The following is a 26,138-nucleotide window of genomic DNA, read 5'->3' as shown; positions in this document are numbered from 1 at the left end:
TGAAAACTTATCTTTAAAATTTCGCGTTATATCGCGTATTATTAGAAATTTCGCGCAAAGCTGACAATTTCGCGTTTTATCGCGCAACGGAAACCAATGAAAATGCACATAAAATATCATTAAACGTCAATAAACTGAAAATTACTTAATTCTGACGCATTTAGTTTTATCGCGCATTGCGAAAAACTCGTGCCTCTAACAATCAGTAGACAGGAGCGTCAGTGGGACAGGACGACATTCACCTCCATCCCCACTCTGGGTTTCAGATTTTGAGAGCAGTAAGGCAGTTTTAGAAATCTTTTGACAAACAAAGTCCAACAGAACAAGCTTGAAGTCCTTACACAGAATAAATACGGAGAACAACAGATGATTGATACTGGAAAGTTGCTTAGGCCCAATTTCCAGAATTTTAAGCAGGCCTGAAACTCGAAAGTAGAGCCACCTTTGGAATCCTTGGGCCAAAAAATACATAAGAGAGCAGTATAGGCCTATAGCTCCTTACGGTCAATGGAGATGGATTATAACTGATCAAAATCCGTATTTATTCGGAGTAAGGACTTCAAATTTTTTATGTTGGACTTTGTGCAGCAAAAGGTTTCTAAATCTGCATTACTGCCCCCAAAATCTGAAATTCAGAGTAAGGGGCGGACGTCCTCTAAACGAACGCCCCTCTCTAGCGGCAATTATATAAAATTCTCGATTGCATCTTGTCATGTAGTTTTTTCTTTCTTTCATTTCGGATTCGTGGTTGTGAAAATATGTCGTTTTCCGTCAGTGTATTCCTTTGGGCACACCTTGCATTTATTTAACGTAATTATGCATCATTGACTATGGCATTCGGAGTTGACTTTTTAATCATTCCCACGCTGCAGTGTACACAATATAATGATAATATCTTAAATTTATGAGCAAGGAGGGGAAATTAGCCCTACTCTCCCATTCCATCAACGCCCTTGTCTAGCTGTTGTCCTATGAAACTCTAGTCCACAACCTTTCAAGTGGTTTTTGTTTCATTTATTTCGTACCCTTGGCTACGAAGATACTACATTTGCTGAGCAAAAGTGAACCTTTCTGAAAATGGACTTGGATCCCTTGTGCTCTGAACGCCCCATATCTAAAAATATTTTATAAAAACTGAGTTGGAGCCAAATTTATCGTACAACCCAAGTTTGTTCGAAACGTATAAAATTAGTTTGTTTAGTTTGATTGAATACAGTCTTGCATCAGTAGCAAGGCTATATGAGACAGGGCTTTTTGTTTTAAGTGGGATCCGAACCACTAATTTTGAAATTTTACGTCGGATCGGTCAAAATCTATACAGCAAATTCCGACGTCTCGTGCCTCTACCCTCAAAATTTAATTAAAGACCGAAAATTACGCCCTGTAATGTTAAAAGACCGAAAATTGCGCCCTGTAGCATGGTGCATACATACAGACAGACGAACAAATTGACATCAAATTGTCCCAGACACTGACGTTCGGCACTGATGTTACAACAAGTATCACGCTTTAATGGTTAGTTACGCGGGTGACTACCATACCTTGCGCTTTCTCACCTGGTACCTTCATACAAGCTATGCCAAAGTGTAAAGTTTTTAAGAAAATTTAGAACTGAGGTGGGGAAGAGGAATGAAATAAAATTTTCATAATATAATGAAAAATATATTGTTGATACAAAATGAATTCTTGCCTGAAGTTTCCAGTTGCATCTCAACCACATCATTAACGTTAGAATCCTCAGAAGCAATTTTCGGATCAACACTTTTACCATTTGTTTGGGTTTCCAGTTTTTTCACACAGCATTGCAGTTTTCATAATGATTCTTCATTCTTTGAACTAAACCAACCATTTCTTTCTTACACGTTTTGCAACCAGTTCGTATGGTCTCTTTCTTATCTGATGGAGTTTGAGTTACTTTAATAAATTTGCTCCAAATGATGTCCTTTTTTCTTCCCGTAAAACTCATGTTAAACGATTCGAAGTGGTACGGAGAATGAGAACCAACATGTACTGTATCAACGAATGCATGTAATACTTTAATTTCAGTACCGCAATTTAGCAAGTGAACTTTTGTTTGTTTCCTGAATACAACACAAAATTTGTTTCAATTACAATTATTTTATTTATTTTAAATATCTGTTCTACAAGTAGTCCAACCTTCGACTAGGACACTTTATCGCAAGTTAACTGAGAAGCATTTAAACAATACAATATACGTTAAAAATAAGGGGGAAAAAAGACATAAATTGTAGATCACTACATTACTGTAGCCACGAGAAATCAAAACATTTACATGGGAAGAAAATAGTCTTCTGAATGGGGAGCACTTTTGACAATTTTCTTTGTCTTGCAGAGTTTTTTTACAAAAATAAAATAAAATAAAAAGAAAAATATGTTCAAACAAATCTTAAAAAATACACGTATTTAAAACAAAATGTTTACAACGCATACAAAATTTGTTTTAAACAAAATTAATTGTTTAAAACAAGTTTTAATCATTTGTTTTAAACAAAACAACCCTGCTTATAAGTCAAGCCCATGTTTACGCATGAGCCACAGGAGTTCGGGGTCAGGGCGGCATATTAAAAAATATCAAGATTGAAGTGTGGTGTGCGGAAAAAAGCTGTCCATTGGAGAGAAATTTAAGGAAAATGCACACTGAAAACAACGTTAGTACTACAGAGCGACCGAGGTACTGGTACTAGGAACTGAGGCTATTGCTTACTAATCTCCAGTTTATTTGTGCGTTTGGTTGTGCACTCCAGCCATATACTGGGGGGCGCGGTGGCTCAGTGGTAGAGCGTTCACCTCTGGTGCTTGGGGTCCCGGGTTCGATCCCAGCCCCCGCCAAGTGAACTTTGTGGTGGACAAACACCGTGCTCGTGGGTTTTCTCGGGGTTCTCCCGTTTCCTCCCACTTTCTTCATTCCACCATTTCACTCATCTCTCATCATCACCGTCTCCTTTAGCCTAACCGGCATAACCGTGGGACGTAAAACTCAAAGATTTCATTTCATTTTTTCCAGCCATATACTGGTGGCTCAATCCTAGACACACTAATGTTTCGTCTTTTTTCTGTTAGTTTTGTGTATGTGTGTTACTTTGCTTACACGTAACCGAAAACGGACAAATAAGGGGGAGGAGAATACAAAAAATTCTCGGCCCCATGAGCGTAAAATATATAAATAAGGGTCAGTCTATGGTACAGAGTTTCCCATCGAATCTTATAATACAGAGTGCCGGTAACTTAGTTAGCAAAACTTCCTTTTTAATATAGAGATGAAATATACACCAAAAAGTGGTACAGATAACATGTTCTTTTTAAAGGCTAGTGGTCTAGTATATTAAAGATATGCCTACATAAGTCATCTGGCTTCCATTCTGTTGGATGCAAAGTTCGGTTCACATCTTTGCTACACTAACTTCTGTCAGAAATTATTAGAGTATGGTTTTCAAACGTAGAGTTCGTCTCTTTAAATGTTCCATTACGAATGTTTTATTGTTTCCTAATACCTTTGCGAAATGGTGATATAATGTCTGGAACACTATCTACAAACAATTCAACAATATACCTATAATTATGATAAGGTTTCCATCATATTTTTTACACTATAAAAACACAGTTTTGCAGATACTTTTCTACTCGTTGATTCTCAAGTAACATCAATTGCCTAGTACTAACAGCAAGCATGGCTCATATAAACTACAACTTCACCTCACACGATTGTCTCATCAGTGATAGTGCCAACTGAATTATGAAAACTACTGCTCTAGTTAAGCAGTTAGTCAAACTAGAACAGCTCAAGTAGCTAGTCAAACTAAAGTCTAATAACTGCTAGTATCAACTGACTTATGGAACTGTTCTAGTCAAGTAGCTACTATGCTAGTCAAACCAGTTTAATAACTGGTAGTGTCAATGGACTTATGTGAACTATTGCTCTAGTCAAGTAGCGATATGCCAGTCAAACCAGAGTCTATGACTGATAGCACCAACTGACTTATGGGAACAATTGCTCTAACAGCGTGTCTACTAAAATTCCAAAATGAAATTTCATGACTTTTTCGTGACCTTTGCTTTCCCAAGCCATAAAATTTAGGAATATTCTTTAGAGCGAATTTGGTTGCGAATTGGGCCGAATTTTCATGTATGTGATAGAAGCGCTACTTTGCTTGTGATTTGGTACCGTCTAAAGCCGACCACAGACATTTTTGGTGGTGAATTTTGACGTTTTATAGAACAAAATTTTCCAGTCTATACTTATGTTTGTACAGATAAAAAAAAATCGCGACCCAAAAGCTAAATTTCGTGACTTTTTCTTGACTTTCGTGACCGTTTTTTGATTTCGTGACTTTTTCATGACTTTCGTGACAGATAGACACCCTGTCTAATCAAGTAACTACTATGCTAATCAAACCAGAGTTCAATAACTGATAATGCCAACTGACTTATGGGAACTACTGTTTTAGTCAAGTAGCTACTATGCTAGTAAAACCACAGTATTAACTGATAATACTGACTAATTTATGGAAACTAGTGACTGCCTTAGTCAAGTAGGTACTATGCTAGTCAAACCAGAGTTTAACAACTGATAGTACCAACTAACTGACTTATTGAAACTACTGCTCTAGTCAAGTAACTACTACGCTAATCTAACCAAAGTCTAACATAGCAGTACCAATTGCTTATGGACCACATCCATGCAAAACGAAAGTAAACAGTTTCTGCAATAATTTTAATCAATTCCACAGAGTCCAGACTGAGATCGCAAAACATTGTATAACAAGTTTTAAAAATGTCAGAAAAGCTAATGACAGACATGATACAAATGCATTGATCCTATCATTTGATGATAGTAGAAAAACAAACAAAATCATCCACACTGCGAGAGAGAGAGAGAGAGAGAGAGAGAGAGAGAGATAGAGAGATAGATAGAGATATTTAAAAAAAACTGAAATTTCCGCAAATTGCAACTGTAAAATACATAAAATCATAACAGATCTTGTTGTTCATCACAGAGGTTTCTCATGCAAGAAATGTACGAAGCTTTTTGCCTTAGGCCGTACTGCGGACTCGGATATGTCTTACGGGATATTTTCAGACCCGTTCCCATGTTCTATGTACGAAGCACAACTATACATATTATAACTACAGACAATATGCTAACACACTCAGTAATTTTAACAATCAGTTTACTTATTTGTAATTCTCATTTCTGAAAATATTTTGTACTTCCTAACCTTCCGCTCACCTTTAGAGCCTTGTTTACGGAAGATAAAAACAGGAAGGAAAAATAAAAAGGAACGGACTCACAGAGGTAAAGCTATACAAAAAACGTGTCGTCTTAGCTGTCAGTTACTTTTCAAATAATGGTGCAGCATCTGGGGAAACGGCAGACTCGATTTATTCATTCTTTTATTCACGTAGGAAAGATTGCTAGGTCATTTGATTTTTTATTTTTTTTATTTTTTTTTTTGATGCTGTGTGTACTGTTTAATTATTGCATTCCATTCCTTGCTTAAGCAATGTCTTATCTATTAAGTTATGCATATTTTTAAGAAAATAATTTTCAAAAACAAGTTGTTCTACTTCATTCTTGGTTTAACATAAAATTTCTGAATCAACAATATTGAGTTGTCTCTCTTTTTCTAACGTCTGGAAGGGGGGCGCGGTGGCCCAGTGGTAGAGCATTTATCTCCGGTGCTTGGGGTCCCTGGTTCGATCCCAGCTTGCGCCGTGTGGACTTTGTGGCGGACAAACATCGTGCTCGTGGGTTTTCAAGGGGTTCTCCCGTTTCCTCCCACTTTCTTCATTCCACCATTTCATTCATTTCTCATAATCACCGTCTCCTTTAGCCTAACCGGCATAACCGTGGGACGTAAAACTGAAAGATTTCATTTCATTTTCAAATGTCTGGAAAGGCCTGAACTCATGTATTCTGCTTTAGCATCTCTGAGATGTTCCTTGACGCTTATTTTTAAATTTCCTTTTGTTAGCCTACATAATCGTTCAGACAACTGTACTTTACATGTTGAAGACTCCTGATTTTTCATTGGGATCAGCGTAATAGGAATCAATTTTAAGAGTATACGTCACCTCTTTGTACGAATCATTGTGGACTAGAGAATGTCCTTCCTTCTACCCGATATGGGTCATTTCAATGACAACAATCCCAGGAAATATAATTAACACTCCGAACACTTCTAACAAAATGTCTGAAATTATATATGAGTCTGGGGTTAAAGAAAGGAAGTTAGCTGAATCTAGCAGACAGGAACTTCGATTTCCCGCCAGCTGGCAATTTGAAGAAATAATCTACTAACAGTAAATATTTCAACTAAGGAAACTTTGCGTACTGTGTATACAATTATTTGAAAAAAAAAATCATACGCACTAAGTATAAATAATCAAAACCACTATGAATTGACAATAATAATAATAGTAAATAAATAAATAAATATATAAATAAATAAATAAATAAACAAATAAATGACGAACTAATTGCAGGAAACCATCTCTTTTTGTCATTCTCTCGTTCATCAGAGCCTTTTGGTAATTACTGCATGTGAAATAGTTCCTAAATAGTTCTGTTTTTAAATTTCCGTTATGTGATGTAGTTGAAAAAATTAACGTGACAACATAACTTTGTTTAAATTAATTGTTGCCTCCAAAGTTTTAAGCTCACTGTACGCCATAGATTAAAATCCTGCTTAATCGAAAATTGTAACTGTTTACATTATCATTATCATTATTATTATTATTATTATTATTATTATTATTATTATTATTATTATTATTATTATTATTATTATTAAAGTTTGCCCACAAACCAACATGCGGTTACATAAACATTAATGCTAAAATCTAAATATGAATACGGCCTGTTAATGGTAGTATGCCTCTTGTGTGTTGGCGGTAATGCTTCTTCAATATTACTCTGTTCTAATGGTAAACAGTAACAACTATCTGTAGTTTTTATACTGTGTTCATATTGCTTCTGTATTAATTTATATTGTGCACGACATAAAATAAATACTTGTGAGTCTTACCGTATTTACTCGCGTAATTTTCGCACTTTTTAGACGAAAAAAGTTGTTTTGAAACAAGGCTGCGTAAATTATGCGGGGAAAAAAATAACCACATCAGTGAACATCATCTAATTTTTTCCCCAGTCAAAATAACACGAAAATACCGGTACACATTTTCTTTGTAGCAAGAATTGACAACAAACAACTAATTCTAAATTTGTAGAAAAATAACATTAAAAAAATTGATTAAGAAGTCGTGTGGTTTCTTACCTTACAACAATGGCTTTACTGCATTGCCAATTGTTCATTAGCTACCGTAATTGATTCCTGGAAAAATGCTGTTTCACAAAAAGTTTCCGCGTGCGCAAATTACGCGAGGAAAATAAAATATACAGAAAATGCCCTTCAAAATTGGGATGCGAAAATTATGCGAGGGCGAAAATTACGCGCGTATTTACGGTATATAAATTATTCCAACGTTATTAACATTTAATACAGCCTCTATCTTAATAAGAAACAGCAAAGCACGTCCATATTCACATAATCACTATCCGTCTTCAAATAACGGGAGGTAGGCAGCGAATGTAGCGGAGTGGCGACTGTTAATATTAGAAATAAGCGCTGCTCGCAAACAGAGATATTTCCCTTTCATAATAAGGATATGGAATAAAAAATAATGTTATCATTACCTGGTTTTCAGAATAAAGCAAATAAAATTACTGTTAACTTACGAGACGCGTTTTTAAATTAAGAACCGATATTGTTTAAAAAATAAACAGTTGCACAACATTAAACTACTTTTCCACATACTTTTCGCCATTATTGAGACATACGTCGTACCAGGTAACTATTTTTTGTATCCCTTCGTCATCGAAGGGTGCCGGCTGTTAAGAGAGCTGAATCTGCACTATTTCTTTCACTTACCATCTTCATGTTTTCCAAAGGAATTTCTTTACATGAAAAAATACGTGAAAATCGTTTGGTGTTACGTCAGGACTGTAGATGGTTTGGTTATTTTTTTTTTTTTCCAACCAAGTGACATAATGAGGTCTTGGGTTTGTTTAGCTATATGTGTCCTTGTATTGTGATAAACCAAGACAATTCCACCCCTCTTTGTACTGCATTGTACACTTTAGTTTGCGTAGCGGTGCATAGTATGTGTCTTTGTTGGTTGTTTCATTTCTGAGCGAGAACTAAAGAAGCAAGGTACAAAACCCCTTGTGTCCCAGAAAACAATGCACACGATCTTGTAAGCACACTTGAAAAATGAAATGAAATCTTTAGTTTTATGTCCCACGTTTATGCCGGTTAGGCTAAAGGAGACGGTGATAATGAGAAATGAATGAAATGGTGGAATGAAGAAGTGGGAGGAAACGGGAGAACCCCGAGAAAACCCACGAGCACGGTGTTTGTCCACCACAAAGTCCACACGGCGCGAGCTGGGATCGAACCAGGGACCCCAAGCACCGGAGGTGAACGCTCTACCACTGAGCCACCGTGCCCCCCTGTAAGCACACTTGAATTATTATTTTACTGAGGATGTTGAGTGCCTCTACTTCATGGATTGCAACTTTGATTCAGGAGTGGTGTATAACACTCATGTCTTATCATCTATAACAATATGCGTTAAAAACTTATCACTTTCCTTAGCACATCGTATGAGAAAAGGCACTGCCGGATCATCTGTCTTTATGATCAGTAGAAAGACCTTTTGGCACCCATCGCGCAAACAGTTTCCAAACTTATATGTGCTCTACCACTATTTTCTGAAGAACTGACGTTTGAATATTGTAGAAAATGGTGAGAAAGCAACGTTGCAGTGAATCGTCTATCCTCGCGAACATCTTCATCGACCGCGCGCCAAATCATCCGTAATTACTACGCGGCTCATCTTGCAAATTATCACGACCTTAACTGAACTTCCTGACTCACCTCCTCACTCTGCACATACATTTACACATTACCGCACTCATCGCACTTGTCTCGTACACCTTACATAGTTGACAATGAGTCTTGACCATTTTCACACACTCTTACACGAATACACTGTGACTCTTCTCACAGCTGCATCTGGCTTGCCTGCTGCTCACTGTGCGTGTTCACACTCACAAACGCAGCGCCGGCGTTGAAATCTGGAAACGGCACTTACTTCAAAATTGCACCTCGTACTTCAGACACAGCCCAATGTTCATCATTATAACGAAAGTAAAAAGGATAAAAACAGACCAGATACATTTAAGCAAATTAATACAAATATGGAAGTACACGTAAAAATTTTAAACTAATTGAGTCCAGCTTAACAGGTCTTGACTGCTATGTTCAAAGTCCGCTTGGCATGCACCCTAGGCATAGCGTCACAGTGTGTTAAACTGTTATCAAATTACATTTAATGTTTTAAGCTATTCCTTCATATCCTTGTTTGATACACCTTAACTAATTTTCACCCATGTATTCTTAATTTTTTTCTACCTTCCACCTAATGATGGACAGAGTTTTTTTTTAAGAATTACGATTCATCTCTCTATCTTACTTTGTGTTTTATTTCTAATCAGTTTTCCAAGGTTTGACTACTGTGAAGAACAAAGTTTGTTTACTTACAAATTTGATGATGGCCTTTGTTGGCAGCACAGTCGTAAGATACGTCATCATCCCTTCCTTCGAGAGTCTATCTGGAGACAAAGGTTTCGTTTCTTTTGCAGCCTCTTCCAACTCCTTCTGCAATATCGCCTGCTTCCTCCTACAGACAACAGAAAACATTATTTAAAACAGATTGTTAACGAACATACATCATTAAATTTACCTATGAAACCTACTGGATGCATATTGTAATATCTTGCACATGGGTCTGTTATAAACAATCAACACGTGCTCATTTATAAACATCAACCATGTGCGTCTTGAAACTGGTTGACAACTCTGACAACTGGGTTGCTTGGAAGGAGTGGTAATGCTCACAGGCGTATTTCTAGGGTACTGAAAAGTACTTAAACCATTTTTTTTTTGGGGGGGGGGATAGTTTAAATTGTATATAAGTTATTGGAAAAAGTTTATTTCGCAGTTGGCAACACTAACTGGGATATCTTCTCAGTGCTTGGATCACTCATCACAATTTTTGTATATGTGAAAATAGATGTAATAAGCTTTCAAACAAAACAAAATTCATTGAAATCCATGATGGGGATTTTGAGAAATAAAGGTTTGAAGCTTACAAACTGGCGTTCAAGTCTTTTTTTTTTTTCCTCAAAATGTTACCTTTCAAATGACTTTCTAGCGTTAATAGGAATCGAAATATGAATTTTTTAGTGTTCTTACAAAATGGAAGAAATATGTCGCGACTGTTAAAAATGGATTTCCTTCTCATTTTTGAAATGCAATAATTTCTGAACCGCTGGTGCTATTGCAATAAAATTGACATACTTGCAATCAGCATGAAAAGTTCTAACTACCAAATTTCATCCAAATCTGAGATAGTGGGTTAAAAGAATTGATTGGACTGACGTGGAATGACCCAACAGTAACTCTATATATTTATAGTACTGAGTTGTGGTATATAGAAGAATAAATAAAACCGTTTATCTTTTATGTGAATTCGCAAGGGTGCCTTATGTAAAGGACGCACTATACCCTTCACGGGTTCTTTACCAACAGTAACTCTATGTATTTATTGTACAGAATTCTGGTATATTGAAGAATAAATAAAACCGTTTATCTTTTATGTGGATTCGCAAAGGTCCCTTATGTAAAGAGTGCACTGTACCCTTCACGGGTTCTTTACCAACAGTAACTCTATGTATTTATTGTACAGAACTGTGGTATATAGAAGAATAAATAAATCCTTTTATTTTTTATGTATATACGCAAGGGCGCCTTATGTAAAGGGCGCACTGTACCTTTTTAGTGAGCTGAGCAGCAATAGAAAATGCATTGAGGAGGAGTCCAGAGACGGTCTGAAGCAGTATGTTGTTGTGGTTCTCAAATTCGGGATGTAAGGTACGATTATTTTCTTTAAACAACTCAGTAAAGATTACCAGCATAGTAATACTTCATCAATTCGCGAGATTAAGATCACTACTGCAAATGAGTTCTGATTATTTTACGAAGTTGTCATTTCTAATTAAAAATTATAAAACTTAAAATAAAAATCTTAAACGAGTTCACACAAGAAGCTCATTTGTTTATAATGTTACAAACAAAAGTTAGAATAATGTACCATCAGTGTTCCGAAACTATGCAGTACCACCCCTGTGCTGTTGTGCAACCACAATCACGCTAAAGGATGTATGGTTGCCTATCTTAACATGGCTCCTGAAAAACCTTTGCATTTTCATGCTTTCGGTTTTTATTTTAAAAATAAAATTAAATGTTATATCATACAATTAACTTACCTCACAAAGTTCTCATTCTCTTCATTCATCTTGTCTGCATCTTTCGCTTTTATCCTCATCAGACGTTCAACCAATTCCCTGTTTTCATCCTGGAGAAAAAAGGCAAAGAGAAACATTATTTCACACACAACGAAATAGCAATATTATATCATAGAAACCATATTGTTGAGGAAGTAAAGTTAAATGGATTTTTATTTTAAAATTTTAATAATTGGATCAAATAAAGATAAAATAAATGTGAGAAAATTAAAAGACAAAATTAAAAGATAAAATTAAAAGTCAAGAAATTACAACAACGCAGAATTAGGTTAAGAAAATAGATTTCAAAATTATGTTATCCAAGTATTGTTTTGGTTATGTCAGTTGTAAATACAGACGTGTAAATGTGCAATGTTTTGATTACAAAGAATAACAAAGAAGTAATGCAGTGTCAGGAATATTGTAAGAGTCGTTGTAATGTTTATGTTGTTATTTGTCAATTGTTAACATCGACACAAATTTTAGGATGTGACAAAATTGTCAGATTACGGAGATAGACGTCTGGAGATTTTGTCTATTTGATTATCATTGCAGAAATGTGAATTTCGGCAATGAGATAGCAAACACGTGGAGCAACGTGAATCAAGGTGGCAGTTTGGAAATTGACAGGTTGGAAATAAATACTCTACCAAGATGAGATGGTGATCATTCGACAGAGATAGGTCTTAGACGATCATTCGACGGAGAAGAGACTCTCAGTTCATTCATTTTAAGTTTTACAATTCATCGAGATTTACTGTGAGGATATTCACAAGCTATGACGAACTAGTCTACAATTTAAGTTCTACAACCATTCTACATTTGAGCGTCTTGGTAGCATTATTACCAGTGGTTGGAGTTAGCTCTGCTGCACCTTAGCTTCCTGAGAACCGACATCAACATCAACCTGAAGATATGTGTTTGCTATTCGTTTATCGTTATCAAATAGAGAAAATAGTCAGACTCCGTAGGTTGTGATCTGGTAACGTTTGTTCATTCTCTACACAACACAATACACTTTAATACCACAATCTTTGAATGAAAATACAATGACTTTTAATGAAACTTCGAACGTGTTTGCTTTCTTAGAATTAGTAACTGAATTTTCCCGGACATTATAGAAAATGTTCGGAGGACAATCTCCCTGCGTCTTTGAGCTGCGCACTTGCTAATAAAGGCACACGCAGGGGGGGGGGGGGTTGACAATATAATGTTTTTAGCATTCTATCCGTATTGCATGCACTAGAACTCTTTCAGATATGAATTTTGATTGCAAATCTGCGTGAAAGAACACCAGTTAAAGGTTGCATGATTTGTTTGGAGTTTTAGTTCCGTCCCACTTTAGTGCCGAAGTTATTTAAAGTGTGAATGTACGAATCACAAGTACTTCCGCTGGGGGCTGAACTCAAAACTCTCAAACCAAAGGTGAGAACGTCAAGTTCAGTGGTTTTCGAAAATGAGGTCTTGACGAAAGTAGTTGGGTGTTTAAAAAGAAAGAAAAAAATGGGTGGGTAAAGAAATGTTCACAATGAGGGACCTTTCACAATACAGTAAACCCTCCATTTAATGGACTGATTGGGGCGAAAAAAGTGTCCTTAAAATTGGAAGTCCATTAAATCGCGAATTTTGTTATAAACAAATATTTAAAAAGGATATTACAGTTACAAGTGTGTCGTTTAATGCAAACGTGATCTATTTAAGGTATATACTGCATTAGTTACACAAGAATTTCTTACAACTACAAATTAGAAAGGTGGAAAAAAGCCTCAGATTCAGTTGCTTTCCCACTTGGTGTTTCTTATGAATAATCATTGTCGTACCGTACTTAATAATCACGAACCACTGCTCTATTACATAGGATGTTCATTATATTCTAAGCGTAAAGGTGGCGCAACGATCGTGGGATAATGAAACTCGGTGAAACGATTTCATCGTTCTTTCTTAGCATAAAAACCAAAGCATAAGGCCATTTATCGTTCGGTTCTAGTCAAGTATGCAACACTGATAGAAGTTTTCTATTTCAAGTGTGCCCTGCTGTAATCGATGTGTGTTTTCCCGTATCTCCCTCGAAAGAGGACGGACCAGTTGCTTTGGCGAAGGTCCTTCAATAGCTGGATTCTTACGGGGTTACCACGGTTATATTCCGAATTTTACCACGGGCTTCGCTGTCCACTGTCTTGTTACCCATTACGATCTTCAGTAGCCAGGACCAAACGACTGAATGACAATTGGCAACACAGCTGAGGTCATTCACTCCTTTGCCCAAAGCTAAAGGAAGGTTTCCTCCGTGAGAGCACGGCGGAGGTGGGGCTAAAGTATGTTTCACATATTTTCCGGGGGCACACTTGAAACAGAAAGGTTCTACTCAAAGATATCTATGAAAGTAGATAATATCAAACATGTTCAGCGATAGAGTTTTTCACACAAAAAAAAGCTATAGTACCATACAATATTGTAATATGACTAAAGCATTTTGGTAAAGGCCAAATAATATTTTATTAATTTTTGACATTAATATTTTGTAAACCTTCATATATTAAATGCAAATAAAACTCAATTCCCAGTCTGGTGCTGTTAGGTCGTTCACACGTGTAAAGAAATTAAGGAACTCTCGTAAACAATTCAAAACTATGTCTAGATAACACATTCTTTTAATAGGAAATATAACTTATGTTATGTAGCAATGTGTCAAGGCAATAACAAACACTTTCTACTTCATGTTATAAAGTAATTCTAAAAATGTAATTGTAACCGGAAGAAATGACGCTACCAAAAACTAGGAAGAAAAGGTAGGTGGACAAAAAGAGTAGTGAACTCGAGAGAGTTTTGAAGTGACCATCAGACAGAAGGATCAACCTCTCAAAATCGGGGTGAGTACATGCTGGTTACAATTTCATAATACACTTTTATTATTCGACTTTGTCACCAAATTCGTTTAATTCATAACCTAACTTCAAAATTCAATATGACAGTTGTTATAGATTTTGACGTAAGGTCACAGCACCAGTTTTGGGTAATTATTCTGATCTGATATCTCCACTTTTATTTCTACAATCAAAACCATCCATCTTAACAAATTAATTGCTCTACCTAAAATTAAATGGTTAAGTTTGTTATGAGAAAACTCTTTAAATTGCCCCCATGCTAACATGGTTATTAATACATTGAGCTATGTGTGGATAAAATTGTGTATGTCAATGTCCGGATTTCGGTCCAATAAGTTGGCATATGTTAATATTCATGAACGCATGATTAAAATCTATGACAATAACGCATATTTCATATATATGCCACAGTGAAAAGATGTGATGCCATGTTTCGTCGGGAAAGAGAATTTCTGGAAGATGGCTCAAGGCCTGGGTGCAGTGTGAATGTGACTACCACGGAAATGTGTACGAAAGTAGAGCAATATGTCATGAAAAATCGACATTACGGAATTTAAAGAAGAAATATTTAGAGAGCTTCGAAATGTGGTGTTTGAGGAAGACGGAGAAGATAAAATGGACAGAAAGAGTAATAAACGAAGACATTTTAAAACAGATAGGAGAGAAGAGAATGCTTCTAGCCACCATGCTTCGTAGAAAGGCCAACTGGATTGCACACATTGGAAATTGTCTTCTTCATACCGCCATAGAGGGAAAGATGGAAGGAAAGCGAAGAGTAGGGAGAAGAAGAACATAATTGATCGATGACTTGAAAAATAGAAGAAAATATTGGGAGTTAAAAGAAGACGCTGAAAAATCAAGGAACATGGAGGAAACATTTCCAGGTCCAAAATTAACATCAAGAAAAAAAAAAAAAAAAAAAAAAAAAAACTCATTAGTCCCAGGACTGCCAAAAGGCAGAATACTTAATAATAATAATAATAATCGATGTATGCCAGTGTCGCAGACTGTTAAGGCGGTGGATGGAAGTGTTGGATCAACTGAAAAAATACTGCAGTGGATATCAAAGATGCGAAAGCCGCAAACATGTTTATACGCACTAGCAGTAGTAATTTTCAAGATTCATTACGTAGCTCTGAATTAATATTAAATCACATATAAGGATTACTGTATATTCCTTCTTCGGTTAGAAGTAGCATTATATTATTATATTGCAAAGTACTCTCTCTTAATTTCAAAAGTCGCAACATAACCAACATTGTTTTTACGAATCACGACGCAATAAATTATTTCAGGAGTAATCGAAAAGCCCTATACACCTACAAACATTATTTCTCAATTTACTCTTAAATTGGGATATGTTCCGACAATTTTCACTCTGAAGGGATGTGTTGAGCTACCAGACCAAGTAGTCGGTCAATACTTTGAAAAGGATACAGGTTGCATGAAAGGAAATGAGTAATCATACTCTTTTACGCCAAAGGGTTGATTTTTTTTTTTAATTCGCCCTTTACATCAGTCCAAATGTTAATACATCATAAACAACACAAAATATGATTACCGTATATACGCGAATCTAAGACGCATCCTTGATATTCAATGAAGAAACTCAGAATTTGACAGTACAAATTAAATCATACGGGTTTATTTGTTGAAACTAAACATTTAAATGTCAAGTTTAAAAAGAGAACAAAGGTATTTTCTTACAAGTGTGACATTACAGGCATGCTGTATGCGTTCAGGGAAATGAGCGATAGTACACACTTTAGTCAACCCAATTGCTGGAGCGGTTTTGTATGCGATTCCACGACGCAACCCCCGTTTCATACCTGAAATTTTGGTAGTTAAAGGGCGTCTTAGATTCGAACCACAAAAATTGGAACTTTACCTGAGTTTGTCTAAGTTTTATTTCTAATGAAGCAAATGCTAACTGCAAAGCTTGATGTTCATCTTTCAACATTTGGTTGACACTCTCCAGCTCTTTAATCTTCGCCAGATGGCTCTGGATATCCGAGGTTAAGCTAACAATTTTGGAGGTTGCCTCTGCAAGCCTGCAATATTAAAAACGAAAAAAAGGTCAAGCTTACTATATATATAAAATAAGAGAATTAAATATTACACTCCACAAAAAAAAAAAAAAAAAAGTTTTTAGAAACAATTTATTAAAGAGTGGACACACACACAATTAATGACAAAAATGGAGTGATTAAAGAATTATACACAAACGCTAAATTTACCACCTTTGGAATACACACGTCTGTGTCTGAATTTTTAAACTGCTGATTCCACGGTAATTATAATCCTTACTGTTGGAGACAAACTTAGAGATTTCTTGCCCCAACCACTGCCCATCCCCCCCCCACACACACACACACACACACAACCCAGGGCTGATCTTAGGCAGCACGTGCGCTGACATTCTCTTTAATGTTGCCGTACTTCCGTAACCTATCACAAACTGAACAAAATTCAGCATTTTTAAAAAAAGCAATGAATGGAAGATAAAAGAAAGGGACAACAGAGACATATGGCAACGTTGATTTTCATGTAACGGGAGTCATAAATCTCTAACAAATGTCTCCAAGAACAGGGGGGAGAGTTTTCAGGACTTTCAAATTGAAGGAAAAAAGTATCTTAACTGTGTCTGCTAGTATACTTTAAATTTTAATTTCTGAATGCTATTTCACTTCCAAAATTTCTCCTCTCTCTACAGAGCCTTGTTCACAGTGAAAAAAGAAAGAAAAAACCGAGTAAAAGCAATGAAAGCTTATAGGAAATAATTCTCTAAAAATAGGAATGGTCCAGAAACGCCATCTTTTGTTTCTCGAATGGTAATGTAGACTGCTGTGCAGTAGCAGTATAATATCGAGCGCACCGCTTACCGACACCTTGCAAGCTAATTTTGAACAGAGGAGACATGCATACAATTTGGAGTGATGTTTTTATCACGTATTTCCGACGGTTGGAAAGAAACACTAAATCAGTGAACAGTGATCACTAAGGGGTGAACATATGTTAACTTTTGTTTGAAAAGAAGTTCTTTCACTTCATATTTTGTATTCATGTTTTAACCTATTTTCATTTATCCATTTTTCTTTTTCACGTTTTAATTTTTCGAACTAAGCTGATTATGGGAATCGTGTTTTCTGAAAGTATTCTCTGCCTTGAGTACTAAGCTTTTTTACTCATACTTTTTATATTTATCTTTGAGCTTAATCCTTCTCGTTACGTTACCAACCCTATTTCATTCCCAGCTAAAAAGTAAAGAAGAGGCAGCCTGATCATCGAACATTAGCCAAATGCATAAAAGTGTCTCACTTCCACATTTTAAATTAAATCACGTCGTGCAGTAGGATTACTGAAACATTTATTTACAAAGTATGAACAAAATTATAATAGGCGTCTTCCCTCAACTTAGTCCGAAAAAAAAAATCGCCCCCAAGACCCTGGTGATTTTTTTAATCAAAAATGGGTTATGCCACACTTTAGAATTTGCTAATAAAATATTTACTGATTGCAATATGAAGAAAATCGTCTGGAGAGTTTTCGAGAAACTTGTTCATAAAGAACCCATCCTCAAGAGTAAACTCTTCCATGTGGATTTCTTATGAGAAATATCTTAGCCTTAGTGTATAAGCGGTGGTGTTATTCTAATTTTTTAACAACTAGTTCTGTAGATATATATGAGAGAGAGACAAAAACAAATATTTTACTATATACTATAAGTGACAAATAGAGATCTACAGAGCACCCTAATACAAAGTGGTATGGCGAAATTAGGTAGTACTCTGAATATTTTGCAAACGATTTATCCACGATAGATGGCTGTCAAAAAATATTGGAAAGACCTTCATCCAGCAATGAACCGACAATTGTTTATCATGGTATGTATGTGTTTCAAATATAAATAACCCTCATCACTACACTCATGTGATCCCAGTTCTCATTCTTGATATCTGGGCATTTCAGATTAAGAAATAAACGCTTATACCTTGTTCTAAGAGATCATATGTTTAACCCTGTAGGTCTAAGAATTTCTAAGAACAAAGATAGTTTAACTAAATTTTACTTATTCCTAGGGTATAACTGGGTAAAACTTACTATTATATCTGAATATAACAAACGGTTCTGCGAACTCGAAATATTTTAACAACCGGTTTTAGCGAACCGGCTGAATAGCACCACTATGTAGAACTATTCATAGAATACTTATTTATGAAACACAATAAAATTGCCTGGGTCGTTTTTCAGAAAATAAATTTACACAAATCCTCTCCAAGAGTACACATTCCCTTATGAACTAATACGGGTATTTCAATCCCAATTGTAAACTTTCTCTGTGGATTTTTTATTTTATATATTTATTTATTACAGGATAAAATTACTCACAACACATGATAAGGTTACTATTCAAATATGTGCTGGTATTTATGAAATATGTATTGACAAACAGGAAGTCAAGGTTCGAAATCTTTTGAGTTTTGCGTCCCACAGTTATGTCGTGTGAGCTAAAGGAGAGGGTGATGGTGAGAAATGAATGAAACGGTGGAATGAATAAAGTGGGAAGAAACGGGAGAATCCCAAGAAAACTCACGCACACGGTATTTGTCCAGCATAAAGTCCAGTTAGCGCGTGCTGGGATCGAACTAGGGACTCCCACGCACCAGAGGCGAACGGTCTACCACTGAGCCACAATGGCCCTAACTCGAAGTTCGAGTCCATATTATTTTACAAATTTGAAAAAGTAAGCTGATAAATGCAGAACATGATATTGAATTTTAATTTCTATTAACCCTTTTAGGACATGTGTTTTTTGAGGTAATTTGTAAACTTTCACTCAATCAGCTATTGCATCAAGACTATCTACTCCCGAATCATAATGCGACCCTCATATTGTTCGGAATGAAGCAGTGTTTCCAACTGTACCATTAAATTTTTCCAGCTGTTTTCCAACAGTGTTTCCAACTTACCTGAGATGAGAAATTCCGCCCAAAGCTAGAAAAAGGGAATTTTAAAAAATAAAATTCCCGTTTGTCGCGAATTTCCCTCCTCAGGTACTGTACATGACACGGACATGCGAATTGTACAAAAAAATAATAAAATAAAAGTTTGCTTTATTGTGAAGAGAATGAGGTACGAAGAATGATTCTAGGAGAAATATTTTTGATGCTCTAGTCAATTTACTAACTTTCCTTAACCATTTTTAAATAATATATTTTCAGTCAATTTTTATCCAATTAGTTTTAGCATCAAGGCTATTCATCGTAGGACCATGAATCGTACCTCGTTCTCTTCAGAATGAAGCATCCTTTCTAACGGTACCACTCCCATGTCGATATCATGTACCTGAGGAGAAAAAAAAATCCTAAAAGGAAATTTTCTGAAATAATCCATTTTCCCACTTTGGGCAGGATTTTCACGCCTCAGTTACATAATAAGGACACACGAGAGGTACAGTTGGAAATACTGCTTCATTCCGAACAAAATGAGGGGGGACCATGATCCTAGGATAAATAGGGATGTGTCAAGAATTTTTTGAATAAAATTCTAAAATTTACCCTTTTTCTTTCTTTAGTCAAAGTTTGTGACGTCACTGTCCCCAGGCATCGCGGGCGTGACTGCAAAATGCCCATGAAACGTGTTCTTTGATGCTTCCACGCTTGAATGAAGGCAAAAAACCCAGTGTGAAAAGCTTTACTAGTGATTTATAAAGCAAATTCCAAAGGTCTATCCCATGGTGAATATATATATATATATATATATATATATATATATATATATATATACACTAGTTGAATATACCCATGCTTTGCACGGGGGCTGTATTTGGAAGTCAATGCTTGTGGGAGTATCACCACTGATCTCAGCGACCGCGAAAACTATGGATTTGATACTAATATCGGTTATTTTGGGCTATTTTTTCCATGTCTTGGTATTCCCCCCGCCGACCCCCGGCCCACATACAATTGTAGCTGAATTTGCAAGTCATCGCTAAAGGAAGTGTCACCATTGGTCTCAGCGACCGCGAAAACTATGGATTTGACACTAATATCGATCATTTTTGATTACTTTTATACGTCTCGGTATGCCCCCCTTCCCCCGGTGAGCCCGGTCCGGAGCCGAATAGCGTGAATTTAGAAGTTAATGCAATCAGAGTTTCACCATTGATTTCAGCGACCGCGAAAACTATGAATTCAACACTAATATCGATCATTTTCTACTACTTTTACATGTCCCGGTACACGCTCCCCTGAGACCCCTTGTTCGAATTTTGACAAAAACGTTATCTCTGGTCTGGAGCCTGGAGCAAGGTATTCGTGACTAAAATTTGGTAACTCTCGGTCAATTTGTCTGGTTCCCAAGCCGGTTCCAGTAACCCCCCCTTGAGACCCCCCTGGTTCGAAATTTGAAAAAAAAGGTTTCGTTTTGATCTGGGGCCTGGACTAAGGTACCCCTGACCAAAATTTGGTAACTCTCGGTCCACTCGCCTGGTCCCCAGGCCACACACAGACAGACAGACAAACAAACTCTTTATTTTATTTATATTAAAGATAATATATATATATATATATCAGGGATGCAAATAAGCAACAAAATTTTACTAGCCCAAGAAAAATGCTACTAGCCTACATTCCACATAACAATCGTGACTTTTATAGTCTTTACTGTTTAAAAGCTCGCCCGCACCGATGAACCACTCGCCCCGAGCGAGTGGACGAGTGGCTATTTGCATCCCTGATATATATATACCATATGCCCTAAAAGGGTTAAATATATTTTAAAAATCTGAAACTTACTTCGCTTCTTTAACAACTAGTTTCTTTTCCTTTTCCTGCAGCTGGTGATTGAGATCTACCAACTGCTGAGCGTTTTCTCCCTTTCGCCGGTGCAACTCAGTTAATTCTTCTTGTAAATGGAATAATTTTTGTTCCAAAGCCTACAAATCACGAAATAAAAAAATACAATTATTAGTACTGACCTATCACATATTTTATAAAATACTTCCGTGTTACTTATTGAACTATCAAAGAGTCATGACTAATTCCATGTTAAATCAACGTAATCTTAAGAAAAAAATTTAACCCATCTCTCAGATTTTCATTAAATTTGGCACAGGTATAGTATTCATATACGAGTGGGGACCCAAAAAAACCTACGCGGCCGTTCCTAGGCACAGTAGAGAGTTTTTCTGGTAGGTAGATCTAGTAGAGACCTTCTCAAATCAGTTGCCCAAGCGGCGTTTGCGTAGGAGGTTGATGTTCAATTGTAGTGTTGTTTTTCTCAGCTATTCTCGTTTCCCGTCTACGAAATCGTTATGACAGATTTAAATAGGGTGACCAGACGTACTAATTTTCGCAGAACAATACTGTTTTTCAAAAAGTTATCCTGCGTGTTGGAAGACGCCTAGAAAATTAAGCACTGTCCTTCTTTCTTAAAATATCCTGAAGTTAACTTATTTACAATATTTTAATGTTTCATTCTTTATTCACATCATTTTGTATCACAAGCACTCTTTTCCTGAATGATGAACCGCTGTGTTTTTTAACACTCCTCAAAAGACTAGGGAAGGAGAACAATCAACAAATCATTGTTTTTACTGAGAACTGCTTATTGATATATCGGTAAGGTAGGAAAGGTTTCTTTTTCAACTTATGAGAGTGATGCTAACCAAGTTAAGTAGAAGCTCCGTCGTGACAGTCTAAATTTTATCTCAGTCCTTAAAATTATAGCCCTACACGAAGTTTCACTCTACGTTCATAAACATAAACCACTTCGTCAGTCATCAAAGCATTTTGAGTTGTTTGATTGTTTTAATAATTTTGTTTAGTAAGTACTTTTCTTTTTAACAAAAACAAATGATTAACTTAAGGTTAACGTTAAATAAAATAAGACCACGCGTATTGCCGACATAGTAAACTATCATATACTATTATATTTGTGTACTACTTTTCGCTTGTCACAGTCTGATCACCAAGGATCTTATAAAATAGAGGATCTGCCCTTACAACAAAAACTTGAAGCCATACGTCACAGTTTCATCACCCCTACTCTGCCCACTCCGTCCAATAAGATCGCAATGTTTTGAGCCAACAATCATGGCGGAGACGAAAGTAGCCAATGAGACGGTGACGAAAACGGGAGTAGCCAATCAGACTTGCCGATGCTCGGTTGTTTTTTGACTTCATTAATTTAATAGGATGAAGATACATATAGGCAGATCCTCTATTTTATAAGATCCTTGCTGGTCACCCTAAGTTAAAGGGACACAAAGTTCTCAACTATTCTCGTTTGCCATCTATGAAATCGTTATGAGAGATTTAACCGGGAGGTCGCGGGTTCGAATCCCGCTGCCGACCATCCTGACTGAGGTTTTCCAGGGTTTCCCTCAGTCCCACCAGGCAAATGCCGGGATGATACCTACTAAACAGGCCCTGGCCGATACCTTCCCAAATCATTTCCATTGTTACTGTTGTTGTTGGATATCCAGTGTAAAATGGCCTCTGAGCTGTATCTGGTGATTGTTAAATAAATGAATAAATAAATAAATGAACAAAAACTATGTTACAAAATTTGCTTCTTGCTTGTAACGGAAGCTTATCAAATGCTTTAACAGGCTTTCAAGAAGGATGCTATGAACGCACAAAGTTTTCGAGTGGTCTGAGCGGTTTAAACATGATGAGATCAAAGATCATGTTCGTTCTGGGCGCTCTTCATCATGTCAAAACGACGAAAACATTAATCACGATCAACGAAATTTCAGAACAGACAGGAGTGAGTTGGAGCTCGTGCCAGCGGATTTGCAAACGAGAAGCGTTGCCGCTAAGTTTGTTCCTCGCCTGCTCACGCATGATCTGGATATTTGAGCTCTCACGTGTAGGCTATCGTTCCCTACCCTCCGCATTTGCCAGGTCTAGCTCCGTGAGACTTTTCTTTTCTATTCCCGAAAATAAAAAATAAAAAAAAAAAACTAATTTTGAATTGTTCTGACAGCTCGGCAAGAGAATGGAGAAGACAGAAGTAGAAGAAAAACAGGATAACAAAGGATGACGTTCGGAACCCAGCTAGTTGAAAGCGAATAATCTAAAATGTCGTCGACCCCCCGTAAGCGGGAAAAGACAGACTAAGAGACGAACAATAAAAGATATCGTAGCTAGCACTGTTAATCAGGCCCAATGGTTGCAATCTTTTATAGTAAACTTATTTCTACATAGCTCTTCCACCGGAGTATTGATACGGGTCTCTTGTAACTACTTAATCACGAGGACGTTTCATACTCGCATTGATAAATTAAGTCTCGGAGTTCTGAGCAATATATGTGTTGATATTATAAATCAAGAACCATTTATTTCGGGATTACCGTAGAGCTCTAATATCGTGCAAAAGCCAGTGAGGCAACGAACCCAGATACCGTTCAAGCTTGTAGTAATTTCTTATTGACGTGGAGTGTTCACGTAGCATAGATCTGACATTTCCCATCTTGCGTAAGGTCTAGCTCACACCGTATCATACAAACTGTCATCTCTCCCCTTATAGAACATAGCTCATTCTGTATCACACAAACTGATATTTACCCTCTTGCACAAGGTTTAGCTCAATCTGTATCACATAAACTGACATCCCCTCTCTTGCATAAAATCTATCTCACTCTGTATCTCACAAACTGACTCTCCCCTTTTGCATAAGATCTAGCTCATTCTATATCACATAAACTGACATCTCCATTTTTATATAAAGTCTACCTCACTCTGTATCACACAAACTGACATACCCCCTCTTGCATAAGATCTAGCTAACTCTGTATCACATAAATTGACATCTCCCCTTTTACATAAAGTCTAGCTCACTCTGTATCAAACAAACCTGAATCATTTCGTTGGGTTTCCCATCGGATGATCCCCCTTTGCACTGCAGTTCCACATTCTCCTGCTTCAGCTTTTCATTTTGGATTGTCAGCTGCAAATTCTCTGCCCTTAAGGCATTAGAACTCTCGAACAATCTATTATCTAAAATTAAACAAACAGGAAACAAATATTAATCACAATTCTAACAACAAATGTAAAAGTTGTTCAGCAGAAAAACAAGATTGTAGCCTAGAAATTTACACTGTGAGTGTTAGACAAAATATACTATATCAACCAATGATAGTTCGAAGGAGCTTGTAAAAAAGTATTCCCACAGTTCAGACCTGTTTCAAAATTGAACGATTTTCTCTATATATTTCTGCAAAGAAGGAAAATGGTTACTTGTTGAACCATTCCTCCATGGCACAAAATGTATTTTGGACTATTTTTACATGACTGATTTAACTTTTACCCATGTGGGAAAAAAAAAAATGTAATCGTAAATCATGGCTTAAAAGTAATATGGAAAGTTCCACCCTGACAAATAGCAGTTATCAGCAAAGTACAAACGAAATAAGGTTTTGTGTAAAATGTATTATTTTCTCCCCACACTTTGTACGTTTTCTCGCATATGACGTTGGCAGTGTTAACACATTTTACGTGAATTCTCATTATTGCTAACGTGCCAGCCCGTACGGACGTAATCCTCGCGGCCACAAAACTAGATGTCACGCAAATTATTTCAGATCATGTGTCTTTAATTTTCTGCTTTGTAAATGTGAGGTATGTGGCTTCGGCATACAGATGATTACCAAAACAATGGGAACACCTGTAAGTTTGCAACACGTAAGATGTATGAAGTAATAACACTAAGAATGCGTGTGCAGATCCTCACCGTTGTTAGTCGTGTGGGCAGACGAGAAATGAAATGGGAGACCTTTCAGTTTAACGTCCCATGATTATGCCCGTTTGCCTCGGAGAGTGGATAATTAAAATGAATGATGAATGTGTGAGGAAAGGGGAGTATCCCGGGTAAATCTACAAACACGGTATTGTCCACTGCATACTTGGTTGGGGATCAAACATGGGATCCCACATCAGAGGTAACCACTCTACAACTGAGATACCGTGTACCTCTGCGAGCAGACGAAGATGTAAAATGGAGATCTCTGAGAGTTTAAAAAAAGAATGAACTGTGGGTGTGCGAACGTTTTGGCGCAAGTGTATTTAAGAAGAAAAAATGAACTCTTTCAGTTTAACGTCCCACGATTCTTTCAGCAAAGGGAGACGGATGATTAAGGCAAATGAATGATGATGGAAGAATTGATGGAATCAGAATGTGACAGGAAACGGGAGTACCCCGAGAAAACTCACGGACATGATGTTGTCCATCATAAACTTTCTTGGCCGGGGATCGAATCAGGGACCCCAAGCACCAGAGGTAAGCGCTCTACCACTGAGTCACCGTGCCCCCAAATGTATTTATGGTAGCCAGTGTGTTAGATACGCGAGAAGAAGAAGAATTCAAGGTGATAACAGTCAACAGACCTAATAGCAGAACAGCATTTCTTTCCTTATTTAAACCAACGAAATAAATTTAAAGCAAAAATACCACAAATCATGTGAGCTTCATGGTAACGTTTCCACATGTCTTAAACCATCTAGAAGAACTTTACTCATTCATTACAAACATGGATGTAAGTGATTTAATGAAATCAAAAATATAATATGAATATGCATGAATGGTTCACAGCCAGTGTGTTCTTAAATGATTTGTCCTTATTTTGATACGAGTACAAAAATTATTATTAAGATCAACTGTCTTCTGCAGGGATTTACAACCTTTTGCACCTGCGAGAAAGACTTCATAGGTATGACCAAAAGGAATATCAAAAGGAGGATTAGGAAATACAATAAGGAATGCGAGAAGTGATGAGTCCCCAACATCAGGACTGTCCAGACGTCTTCAACAATAGACAATGA

At 36.6% G+C, this 26,138-nt stretch overlaps 1 protein-coding gene across 4 annotated transcripts in view; it reads right to left on the bottom strand.

Moving 5' to 3' along the window:
• The window catches only part of Atg16 (Autophagy-related 16), a 360,113-nt gene that overhangs the window by 324,704 nt on the left and 9,271 nt on the right, over positions 1 to 26,138 (bottom strand). For all 4 annotated transcript variants that reach the window (XM_081756867.1, XM_081756868.1, XM_081756869.1 and 1 more), the window contains exons 2-6: positions 24,175 to 24,317; positions 21,111 to 21,250; positions 16,202 to 16,364; positions 11,411 to 11,499; positions 9,624 to 9,762 (exon numbers count right to left, since the gene is read on the bottom strand). In XM_081756867.1, coding sequence (XP_081612993.1) covers positions 9,624 to 9,762; positions 11,411 to 11,499; positions 16,202 to 16,364; positions 21,111 to 21,250; positions 24,175 to 24,317 — 674 coding nt within the window. The remainder of the gene's footprint in view (positions 1 to 9,623; positions 9,763 to 11,410; positions 11,500 to 16,201; positions 16,365 to 21,110; positions 21,251 to 24,174; positions 24,318 to 26,138) is intronic.

This window comes from Thermobia domestica, chromosome 4 (genome assembly GCF_964235325.1).
Source record: "Thermobia domestica chromosome 4, izTheDome1.hap1.1, whole genome shotgun sequence".
NCBI lineage: Eukaryota > Metazoa > Arthropoda > Insecta > Zygentoma > Lepismatidae > Thermobia > Thermobia domestica.
The sequence above is the reverse complement of the archived record's forward strand: the minus strand, read 5'-3'. Positions and strand labels throughout refer to the sequence as shown.